The sequence below is a fragment of the Magnolia sinica genome, chromosome 14 (genome assembly GCF_029962835.1).
Source record: "Magnolia sinica isolate HGM2019 chromosome 14, MsV1, whole genome shotgun sequence".
Classification (NCBI taxonomy): domain Eukaryota; kingdom Viridiplantae; phylum Streptophyta; class Magnoliopsida; order Magnoliales; family Magnoliaceae; genus Magnolia; species Magnolia sinica.
The window spans coordinates 74,904,801-74,917,721 of NC_080586.1; the positions used below are offsets into that span (position 1 = coordinate 74,904,801).

General features: G+C 39.3%; 1 protein-coding gene across 1 annotated transcript; it reads right to left on the reverse strand.

The window, feature by feature from the left end:
- Window positions 1–2,494: 2,494 nt before the first annotated feature.
- On the reverse strand, window positions 2,495–12,412 carry LOC131226226 (CASP-like protein 5B2). Its single transcript, XM_058222004.1, has 3 exons — window positions 11,973–12,412; window positions 2,955–3,087; window positions 2,495–2,853 (listed from the first exon to the last, which is right to left on the reverse strand). The coding sequence occupies exons 1-3, from the start codon at window positions 12,101–12,103 to the stop codon at window positions 2,662–2,664; spliced, it is 456 nt and encodes a 151-aa protein (XP_058077987.1). The 5' UTR covers window positions 12,104–12,412; the 3' UTR covers window positions 2,495–2,661.
- Between the last annotated feature and the right edge of the window lie 509 nt (window positions 12,413–12,921).

Genomic DNA, 12,921 nt, shown 5'->3' on the forward strand with positions numbered 1-12,921 from the left:
TGAGTTCAAAGGATACTTGGAGGTATGCCCAGGGTGATCCTAAACTAGAAAAATTGTTAATAGGATCAAGGAAATGTGGAGATAGATCTGGTCTGGGCTATTATAAAAATACACCTTTAAAAATTAAGATTACTCCTCCTAAGTTTGTTAAAAGAGAGTCCTCCAATTCAAAAGGGAAAAGTCTGAATCAAAATAGTTTTAAAAATCATAAAACTTTTCAAGCTACAAAATCTAAAAACAACCATATCAATTTTAAAAATCAAAATTATAACCCGTCAGCTGAAAAAATTGTAGATCTACTCAAGGAGCTTCTGAAAAAAATAAAAAATAAAAATAAAAATGAAAAGAGGTGGACTCTTGCCATTGAATTTCATTCACCAACGTCATATACATCCCCTACAAAAAGGAACGGGACGGCCTGCGGGCATTTGCGCCTTCTCCAAACTGAAAAATAATAATAATAAATAAATAAAACACAAATGCCCCTACCTTTACGTGACATTATCAGAAATGCCACTGATGTGAAAGAAAATGATGCGATGGAATAAATCTTGAAATTTGAGATGGGTCCTAAATCCTCTATTTTGACAGGGAATCAGAATATCTAATGTGTTTAAATATTCTATGCGCGCGTGTGAAAACCCGGTAAAGAACACGTGTGTGAGATCTAAGGTTTCCATAAGGTGGGGTACACTAAACGCTCTCGTGATCTAAAAGTTAGGCTTAGGGTTGATATGATGGACCCGGTTAACAATAGGCCTGGTTAGTTTTAATAGTAAAATTTTATATATATATGCTTCTCTTATGAGCGCGGTCTATTTAATTTAGGATTTTTGCTTTTTTCAACAAGCAAGAGCCTTAAATGAAATTTGCAAGTGTATGATGACCCAAAAATAATAATTACAGTTATCTATATCTCCACTTTAGATTCCTTGTACAAAGATAAGCCCTTCCCCTTCTTAACAGAGTGGCCACATGGAGAAAGGAGAAAAAGATCATTGTCTTCCTTCAAAGTCATCGATTAGGCAAGAGTATTTCAGTGCTTTAAGGGCTTCAATTGACGTAGAGCCAGACTGCTGAGGTTAGGCAATTGGCGCAGAGCCACTGCTGGAAAGTTCCAAAAGCTAACAAGGGGTCATCTTTCAAAATAATGAATCCGTGGATAGAAGAAGGAAGAGAATGAGAGCTCTTGATCTCAGGAATCACAAATGGCATGAATGTTGAAAGGACAGCCCAAAGAAGTATTTATAGTTATGGAAGAATTTTATTTCCCACCCAAAAGGCAGTAACATGGTTATTTTCTACCTAAAAGTTTGTTCAGTGATTATGAACATGCATCGCATTCCTACTCAAAAGTCCTCGGACACAAACAGCAATGACATGGTTCCACACTAACAACATGCAAGAGCATATCGCTCTGCGCTAAGGCCAGAGCGGTCTGCAAAATTCGATGTCGATGAAGATAAACCGATGGCTCAAAAAATCCATTTTCATGGTGTAAGCACAAAAGGCCAGTCAATTCAAGTACCCATGTATCAAAAATAGACACCTAGAGTGACATTCCAACAGTTTGATTGTGGGTAAAACAAACTCATGGCATGCCTTTTACGACCAGATGAAGAGGGGGCAGAATAGGTGTGGCCCCAGCCTCACCCAAGACAGTGCACCTGTTACTGTGGGCCCACCTTGATGTATGCATTCTTTATCTATGTTGTCCTATGTTTTTCCAGATCATTTTAGGGCAGCCCAAAAATTAATTAGATCAAAATCTCAGGTGGACCATACTATATGAAACAGTGGTGACTGAACACTACATTAAAAACTTCCTAGGGCCCACCGTAATGTTTCTGTAACATCTATTTGCCATCTAACCTGTTGATGAGGTCAAAAAAATCTGGATGAAAGAGAAAATAAAGATAAAAACAAATATCGCCTTGATCCAAAACTTTTGTGGGCCACAATAAGTTTTTAATAGTCAATCACCACTGTTTCCCATGGTATGGTCAACCTGAGATTTGGGTCTGCTTTATTTTTGGGCTCATGCCCTAAAATGATCCGCCAAAACAGAAGGACGGCATGGATATGGAATACATACATCAAGGTGGGCACTGGCTCATGTGAGGCTGGGGCCTCGCCCAAGTCTGAAGCAACAATCAAAAGAAAACGTCATTAATAGAGTGGCTAAAAATGCTCCACAATGCAATGTTTCTATGGAAATTGGTTGGTACATTGTCTTAGATGTCGAACAATCTCACAGACAGTTGAAAAATAACATTAATGAAGCTCACCACCTTAAGAAAGGGCCAAGTCTCCATCATAGACATTTCACACATCTACGCTGATCAGACTGAGTGAAGAGAACCTTGTTTCAACACAGATCTTGGTATCGATTCCCAAGTAGGCTATGTGTACTAACATGCTAACCAATGAATAAATAAATAAATAATGGTGATCAGACCATTGATTTGGTAGGTACCCATGTAGATGGACCATATCTCAAAACTCATGACCTGATCCTCTATTCAAGTATGTTTTTTTTTTTTGTTACATTTCTCACTGTCGTCCATTAGCAACCAATTAGAACAATTGCACGTAAACTCATACATCAACCAATTACAACAATTGCAAATAAACTCATACGTACAAACAAGCAAAAATGGTCTAAACTGAGGCAAGAATCCAAAACATGATGAGAGATGATATTTCAATCAACGCCCAACTCATGAAGGCAAGGAAGACTGAAATCTGGAAATTTTGGCACTCCAACAAATTACAATATCCCAAATCTCTGTCATATAAGACCACTATCCCTGCAGACGCGCAGGCCGCTGCAAGTGACAGTGTTGCTGTAATCTGTACACATAAATTGCAACATATGTTATATAGTTAATGTGCTTATCAAAAAATACAGAACTTTTAAGAAATATAGAATTAAGGGCTCAAAGATGACGAACCCAATCTCCCATGACAAAGAGGCTGATCAAGATAGGATTGCGGAGGATCTTCTTTCTCGCCAATGCATATGCATCCAAGCATGCAAGCCCCAGGCACCAAACAACTTGCAAGCCCATAGAGGCTATAAGATAGCTGCAAAGAGGGATGCCGCCTCTGATGTGAGATTGATCCTTTCTAAAAGTAATGAAAGCTTTTGTTTTGTAAACATGCAACCGTATAATTGACAGGATCATAATTGAATCCAATATGTGATATAGTTCAGCATCATTTAATCTTCCATGAAAATATGGCAGCCTAAAATCTAACAGTATGTTGGTATGAATGGAAACTAACTGTGCACTACAAAGAGAGACATATGGGGGAATATGGCATAGTTCAACCAAAAACCCGACTCAACTCGATAAACAGCTGTCCTGTCAAGTCTTCGAGTCAACCCAGTTTTTACCCAACTTGATTCAATATTGAATAATTAAATTAATGAATAATTTACAATAATAAAAGATATTTTTAAATGTTTATAAGAATTTTTTTTTTTTTAAGGTGACATTTAGCAAAATCTCAGAGAGTGGCACATTGGTAGATGTTGTACACTCTCTACTTGCTGTCATCTGAGATCGCATATGCCTTTTTTTTTAGGATTGCATATGCCATATGCCATGATAGCATATGTGATCCACGATAGCATACGAGACATACTTTTTTGTGAGATAAGTATGCGATCGCATATGCAAGTATGTGATGGCATACTTTGCAAGTTGTGCTTCTTTTTTTATGTAAATTAAGTTGTAAGTTGTAATTTATAAGTTGTTCAAGTTATCCGTTATCATCCATCAATAAAAATTTTATGTTCGAAGTTTTTAATAATTAATTCTCTCTTAATGTAATATGTTGCTTGTTTTGTTAATTTTTAGGTTTTTTTTTTTTTTTTTTTTTTTTGAAAGGTGAGAAACACACTCTTACACCCCGCACAAGCATGGGTTCTTGAACGCATGAACTCAGAGATGAGATACACAGTGTCTACCACTGAGCCAAGAGTAGAGACCCATTAATCTTTATGTAAATATAATAAAAGTAATTGAATATATAACTTATTTTATAGATGGTTTAATAGTCTCAAACACTTAAAAAAAAAAAACCCCCACAAAAACACAAAAACAAAAACAAACAAAAAACCAAAAAAAAAAAACAAAACACTAATCTAATCATTTGTAGTAATTAGATATAGTTTTTACTAAATTTTAGATTTTATTTTATTTTTCCCTTTTTTTTTACATATTTTTTAATTTTTTCAAAAAAACACAAAAAAGCCAGAGCAATATATGATGGCATATGTGAACAGCATATGCCAATCGCATACGATGGCATATGCGATTTGACAACATTGCTCTACCTAGAGGTGGCGAGTTAAAATCTCACACTCCACATTTTCCTTCTATTAGAAAGCAGCAATTTGAATCACACCGAGCCACGTCAAGTTGAGCCGACTCAACAAGTCATAACCGAGTCCTGCTGTTGAGTGAGTTTCTTGGTGACTTTACACGAAATTATCATCTTGTTGAGTGGTTGAGTTGAGTCATCAAGTTTTAGAAGTGTGGAATGTGACCTCCCTCTCTCCCTCCTCTCTCCCTTTTTAGGCTTCAAAAAGAAAAAAGAAAAAAAAAAAAAACATCCTCTCTCAAGGGAACAACCAGATGGATTCAACACCACAGGAATGACCACATGGAATCAAAACCATGGCATGTTAACATCAAGTGGGGAATTATCACACAGAGTCAACTCCGCAGTAAGCTAACATGGAGTTGAGTTGTTTGGGGCCCACCACGATGGGTGTTTGCATCCAAACTCTGCATCAAGAGCACCCCACCATGACAATGGGATGCCCCAAAAATCAGATGATCATAAATTCGGGTGAGCATCACACCACAGAAAACAATGTAAAACAGCACCCAAAACCTATAAATTCAAGTGCCCTTACCCAGCTAATGATTTCACTGGCCTGATTTCTGGGGCATCCCATTTTCGTGGTGATGCACCAGTGGACAATTTGGATACAATAAACACACCACAGTGGCTACTGCACAATTTGAAGATTTTGGTGGTTATCCATTATCTCGATTGTGTGGCCCACCTAAGGTTTGGATCACTCTAATTTTTGGGCTTCACCTGATGATTCGATCTGCCAGTTGAAGTGTTGAACGGGTTCGATATCACACAGACACATCACGGGTAGGATCCTCCTCTATAAGTTTACATATATATACACACGCACGCGCGCGCGCGCGCATTTCTACCAGAACCAGGTGCACCAATCATTACAGAGTTCACAACATAGGAAAGAATCCAAAATTAAGATCCTAAAACAGTATGTATGCATACATGAATTTTTGTATGCAATATGCATTCATGTGCATGTACGTACTTGTGTATCAGTGAAGGTGCATGTTCACATGTGAGAAAGAATGTGAACAAACAGCACATACTAGACAGAATGCCCAAGATATTATCATATTAAAGTGCAGGTGTGTGCATGCATCTATGTCTGTGCTGAAGTCCAGAGCGACAAGTCAACACACTGAAAAGAATGCACAAGCAAGCACGAATGCATGACCAGCCACGCACACGCACATGTGCGCACACACACATATCAGAACCAGGGAGCTTCACGAAATGTGAGAGAGCAGATTGCTTTGATTATATTTCCCTCAGAGTGCTAAGGTGATTCCCATGATGAGAGATTTTAGAGGCAATTCAAGGCTACGTGCCAAAGTGGGTCTCCATGAACATGCCCGAATCAGACTGGTTCACTCGTCAGGTGGGCCACAAATGTATAAGGAAAAAAGATGCTTGAAGAAAATTAGACCCACAATCTATATACATTCTGCCCACCTAATGGATAGGGCAGTTTGGTTCTGGGGCCAAGACATGTTCACTGCAGGCCCCACCTGATAAGTGACCTGGATCTCATTCACTTGTGCCACATTGGCACATGTGCCAGGGATCGCCTCTTCAATTTCTCACAGTGCAAATCACCATAGATTTCTCAATTATCCAATAAGGCTATTCAAAGTTAACACTAGTGTCCAAAGTCTTACCATGTCAAAATTCAGTCTTTGAAATCTTTAAAAACCAAAATGAAGAAAGATAATTATGCTGCTGCCTTGAGACAGTACAAAGATTTACTCATAAATGTGTACCACTACAATCTGAAAAACAACTTCATATGCTGCCCTTTCAACATCCAGTGGGAGAAGAACAGCATCACCCGAATCCCTTCTTTTGAAAAATCCAAATATCAGTACAGGAACACCATAAATCAAATCACTTTGTATTTTTGTCTTCTGTTTGTTTTACTAATATGGTACTGTTGGAAATGAGAAAGGCTCCACAAAATGCATGACAGAATAACTCACGAGGCATGACTCAACGCTCAGGGTGAAACATTGGACAATACCATTCAGATTTTCTGTTTGTACAAGTGATGCCCCATGGTCCAGTGATCCAAACAGCTAATGTTATGGGCCCCGACATGGATGGCGCATGCACCAAAAATCTCCCAGATCATATCTCTTCAAGAAGTGGCCAACTAATAGATAGTTAAGAAAGAAATACAGCAACCGTTCCCATTCAACCAAATAAAGGACAAATATTCCATACCTAGAATGGATGGACCACCTAACATGAGGCCAAGCATATCAACCATTTTTATTGCTGAGCCATGGACCCCACTTGTCCAAACTGAAACAAAGATACCATACAAACTCCCAACCCGAGCATCATACAATCCTCGTAATTGATCAATAGATCCTAGTCAGAAAAGTGGAATTGAAAGGAGAAATAAAAACAGAAAAACATGGAGATAAATGTTTTTTTCTTCATGATGTTTGACTATGTTCCCATGAGAAGACAGTCGGAGACATTCTAGGACACCAGCATGCAGCACCCACACCATGTTGACCTTATCATCGTCAAAGTCAGAGCAGTGTTGTTCTCGATTTAATGCAGATAACAAAAATTGCCAGGTCGGACTATTATGTTATGTGTTACTGTGTTTCTAAAATGGTAGTGACTCATCCACTGTATGTGGCATACATGTGCATCTATCCAGATGGTCAAATCATGGGCTGAAGCATAGCCCAAAATCACATTGGTCAAACACTCGTAACAATCTGAGATCAGCTGTTGAACTTGGATTGCTGAATGCTGACCATTTTCTTTTTAACCTTTCATTTGATGGCCAGCTTTTGGATGATTAGGATTTCCAATCAGCGTCACTCCCGGATATGTTCCATCCACAACAGGAAAAATCATTTGGACAACCTTGATTGACATACATTTGTCCCATATGTGAAGTAGATGAGTCACCATCATTTTAGTAGTGGAAAGTGCACATGGACGTCCCGTCTTCTTCACCACATGATGTATCATACATCAGGACCTCAATTAAAGCAAGGTTTATGATACGATTCGCCTGAGGCACCCCTCTATTCAAATTTTTTTTTTTTTTACGACATTGGGTGTCCCCACCCCATTTTTGAGATGAGACTATTCCCTGCAAATGCATGCAATCACCTGTGACCACCCCCTCTATTCAATTTGACTTTCTGAAATGGAAAAAGGGCAAATAACAGTAACAAAAATCATCATTTATCAATACATCAGACTGGCAGTTCTGTCCTGTAAAATCAATCATTGCTGTTATTAGTCAAGATAATTTCCCAAGGCTCTCTAACATCTCAAATACCATTCTCACATCAACAGTTGTATGTGTTATATTCAGTACCATAAGCCAAGACTCGTTGCCTTTGCGCTTGTTACAAAAATCAACACATAATTACAAGAAACACTGGAAGATTGTGTTGTATTCATTGATAATGACACATATCTATACAGAGAGAATGTATCTTATCAGATATGAGGAGATAGCCTAGCATTTAATGTAATCTAATCTAGGAAATACTCCCAAGATACAACAAGATTAGAGGGAATTAGGAGGTGTGACCACGGGTCTGGTGATTGCAGAGAGACATAGGATGTTCTGAGATGGTGGCTACTGATTCTGGTGAAGAAGATACATAGGATGTTCGCAGTCATCGGATTTGGCGAGAGCAAAAAATATGATGGCAGCAAATAGCAGTAGACAGTGGATTGAGAGGAATCAGATGGTGGTGGAAATAGAGCTGGTGGTGGCAGCAGCAACAGAGGTGGTCGTGGCAATAGGTGGATCTACAAGGTGGATTTGAGCAATGGGTGCAGGCAGCATTCCAAGACGGTCACTGATCAGGTGATGGCAGATTGGAATTGAGAGGGAGAAGGTGGATTGAGTGTAGAAGGTGCGTAATGCAGAGGCATTTTCACAACGGGCTCGAGTGAGGTGGCCTGTGGGATGCGGGGGCACACTCGGGGTGGGCAACCCGTGTAAGGCGGAACCCATGTGATTTGGGGCCCACGAGGGGGTGGAACACGTGATTTTGGGCCCACGAGGAGGGTTTAGCCAAGGACCTGATCCATGGATGCCGTGCCTGGGCTATGAGATGAAGGGATTAATTCGCCATCCTCTATCAGTTCGAGCATTTAGAGCAAGTGGTTAATTGCCCTGCATCAGTGCATCACAGGGGCTGGATCAGGTGACTGATGACAATGACACATGGAGGTCATCGAAGATGGTGACGACAATGATGGTAGAGCTGCAAACAACAGGGCAAGATTGTTGATGACGTCGGTTGTGGAGTTGCAGCACCAGAGATGACAGTCCACAGGCAGATTTGAGGTCAATGGAAAGCCGGATAGCTGGAGTTTTCGTCGGAGGATGGTTGCAGAGCTAACATCAGTGCGTATAAGAGGTGGTTTCAGGCGGCGCCCAATGACATGTACATGAAGACTTTGGACTTCAGCCAGTGGTGTGGGCTGGATTCCTGTAGCAGCATGTTGGGATGGTCAGACATGGTGTTGAGAGATCGGCTAGATGCTAGTGGTTTTGAGATGGCTTCGGTTGGTTTGGTCAGAAGGTGGATGGGTTTTTTGTTTTGGACGTGGGTTCAGATCAGTAACAAGTAGATCTGACATGGGGTAGTGGTGTTGGGTTCGGGACGCTAGGATGGGTGCTGAATCTGGAAACTCTGTATTTGGTGCTGTAGAAGACGGAGCTGAGAAGAGGCCCAACACTCGACCAGAGATGCAGATCGAATAGTTGGATCTGATGAGAGAACCAATGCTGATCAGAGATCTGTGGTGATGAAATGGCAAAATAACATGATTTGAGTGGCAGAGAGATGAAGAACATCATCCGAGGTATGGCAACAATAAATTGAGGAAAATGAACAATGTTGAGATTAACAAATTCGTCACATGCAGAGATGAGTTTCGGGGTTTTTATCACAATCGCGATCAATGTTAGACAGTTGCTACGAACAATGAATGAATGAAATGAGAAGGGACGGAGGAAGATGAAAGGTTATGATCAGCCCCAGATTATGGCTCTGATACCATGATAGATTAGAGACTACATTGCGAAAATTGTGTTGTATTCACTAATAATGACCCATATATATACAATAGAGAATGTATCTTACCAACTCTTTTGAGATAGAGAACTCCAAAGATACACCAAGATTATACTAATTTATTCTAACACTTGCAAATATCAAGAATTCTCACTTCAATTTCCCATTTTCTTTTATGCTACCGGCTACTATGTTACTTTTTTGTTTTCATGAAATAAAACTATTTGTGCATCCTCTTATTGAATCCCTTTTCCCACTTTTTGTTTCTCAGTTTGGTGACTATAACAGTTCTTTTCTGACTTTTCGAAGAATTCTTGCGCCATATAATTGAAATGCACACAATGCTAAAGCAAATTGGACTCTGATACCAGTTTGGTGTCATTCAAAAGTTGCACCTCTTCTCTCATTTTTCTTCTAGTCAACAATTTCAGAACTTCCAATGTAGCATCCTTGAAGTGAGACTAGGAGAGAATCCTTCAAATGATCTCATTTTGACTTATCTCTGTGATAAGTGATGTAACGAGGTGTAAGGGTGCAACTCTGGCAAGTTGGGCAAGTTTAAGGGTCAACCTGAGCCCAACCCAACCCGCGACCTGACTCGGCCCGAATTCCGATCCAAGAGACACAACCTGAAATTCCTCTAGGCTCTACCCCAAAACTGACCCGACCTGACCCATACATGTGATTATTCCCAACACAAATTAACGGGAACGGACTTTACATATCAAGTTGGTGTTTTCCAACCCTAGCCCTACCCATGACCCTGGCAACCCAATCCAAACTCCGGTTGGGTCATCGGGTTTAGTTTGACTGGAACCCTAGTTGCAGCCATAGTGTGGTGGGGTTTCCATAAGAAGAAGGGTTCAAATCAAAAATTCATAAGTGGTTACTTCAATCAATCCTTCCAATCAATTCATTGAATATATCTACAACTAGATCTTTACTTCTAGCACATAATGTTGTGTCCCTGGAACAGTTACTCACATAAGAAGCAACAATCTACTTTTGTGTTTGTTACCTTCATGGATTGCATAACTGTCACAACTGTGGTTGTGCCTTTGTTATACCGATGCATTGCCATATGACTTTTGGGGGAAATTTTTCCATATTGCCAAATGGCAATTTTAGCCAAGTCAGCTCGCATACATAGTGGTGCTCTGGTGGTCATTGAACCATATTCAGCTTGAGTACTTGATACTGCAGGCCAATTTTTCTCTTCCATGAAACTTTTAAGTTGTCTCCTTTACATATACCAAACCCCAGTTGTCAATTTCCCATCATCAGCAAACCTACCCTAGCTTTCATCAGTATACAATTTCACATCAAAACTGGTATTAACCAACAAAAATATGGCTTCCATGCATATTTGAAATAGCTTTCATCAGTATACGATTTCACATCGAAACTGGTATTAGCAAACAAAAATAGCCAAGCAAAGGATTCTATAGACAGTAAAGATGGGTATCTTTTGGAATCAAGTATGAACCTGCCATGGTAACAATTTCAACAACTACCAGACCTAGTGATGGTAAGATAAATCAGCTGTCCAACTAGTCTTCCGTACATCATTAAATTTCATTTCTACTTCATCCTTCAACAGTCGATGATTCTTTCTTCATTTTTTCTGAAAGCTGATGACTCCTTTCTCTTCTTTTCTTTTCTTTTTTAGATTGCAAATTAATTCACAAATCTTTCAAAAACATTGCATATCTCAAAAAAAATAAAAAAAAAAGGAAATACAAAAACATCGAATAGTTCACAAAGAGATTGTGAATTATTCATAGTAGCTTTCAATGTTTTTTTTCCGATTAATGGCAATACAAAAAGTATTTGCAAATCCAAACTGTGAACCATTTTCCAAGTAAACAATTTCAAGTGGTAATACTTTCGGTAGACCAAAAATTCTCTTAGCATGGTCCTTGAGCTCAGGAACGAGTGTTCATCGCTTCCAATTACTAAAATATCGCTGCATATAAAATCACAAGAGCTAGATTTACAAATAAAGTTGGCTTTTGACATGATGGAACCATCCACATGCATCTTGTAGATAGCTCAGCACACCAAGCCATCTCAATATGTTTGATCCCATGTCCACTATTTCCATTAACTATAACATCAGTGACATACCAAATGCAAAACCTCATTTCAATACTTTGATTATAGTTCAATTAAACAGCAATAGATAAAAGTGTCGGAGTGAGGAAGCATCAATTTCAAATTGTTACGAGATATAAAAAGCTAGGAAGCAAGAGCCAGAGAGTTCTTCCTACCATTGCCCATCACTGTTCACCTGTAAGTCCCAGTATGGAAGGTTGTTAAGATTGTAGATCAGTGACATATTTCTACATTTGCCCATTAATGGTGGAATCCACTAGATGAATGGTCCAGATCATGGACTGTGGTGACGCGTGTCGAATTCACACATTAAAGAACAGAAATGAAATTTTCAATTGGGAAAAAAAAAGGTGAAAATAAAAGAAGAGATAAAACATGAATTGGCAAGTAAAATATTAGTACCAGAAGGCTGTGTAATTGGCAAAGCGGTTCGCCGTTGCCATGGAACCGATTGAAGCTGCTGCGAACGAAAACTGCAAAACCCGAAGGAAAAGCCCAGTAAAAGTCCCAGGAGTTCCTGGGAAGTCCTTCATTTCCACCAAAACACAAAACCCAGAAGAGGTTTTTCAAGGCTTCAATTGGGCAAACGGAGAAGGACCCATCTCACAGAAACCAAAACACAGTGGAAAATTAAAGGAAAATCACAGGATCTTCATCCAAATGTCCAGAAAAAACAAAGAAAAAGCATTTTCCAAATCATCCACCCTTTGGAGAAATTAGATGTAGAGGATTGAAATTGCTACATGGGGATCAAAATCAATAGAAGAAAAGGGGAGTTGCAGGTGGTTTTTTTTCTTTTTCTCTTTTTGGGTAGAAAATGGAATTTGAGAAAGTTGAAGAGACGGGGGTAGGAAAGATTGAAAGCTTGAAGTATAAGTATTTAAAAACAGATGGGCCTGTTTGGTGGCAGAAAGACTTGTACTATCTAACAGTAATATTGTTACATGGAGTTCCTCTTACCCAAAGCTATATAGGGCCCATCTTGATGTATTATGAAATCCAATCCGTCCATCAGTTTCTCCAGATCATGTTAGCATAGTAGCCCAAACATAAGACAGACCCAAAACTCAAATGGACAACACCAAAAAAAAAAATGGATATTGAACGTCCACAATTGGAAGATTTTTGGGGCCAACGGATGTTTTGGATGAGGCTCATCTTTGTGTTTTCCCTTCAACCTGATGGGAAGGGTTCTACGAACGGGCTAGATGGCATACGAACATCAAGGCGAGTCCACGTAAGGTTAATGGTGGTCGTTTTTATCTATACTGTTTTATGTAGTGTTGCCCACTTGAGTTTTGGATCTATCTCATTTTTGGATCCTGGTACTATCATGATCTTAAAAAACTGA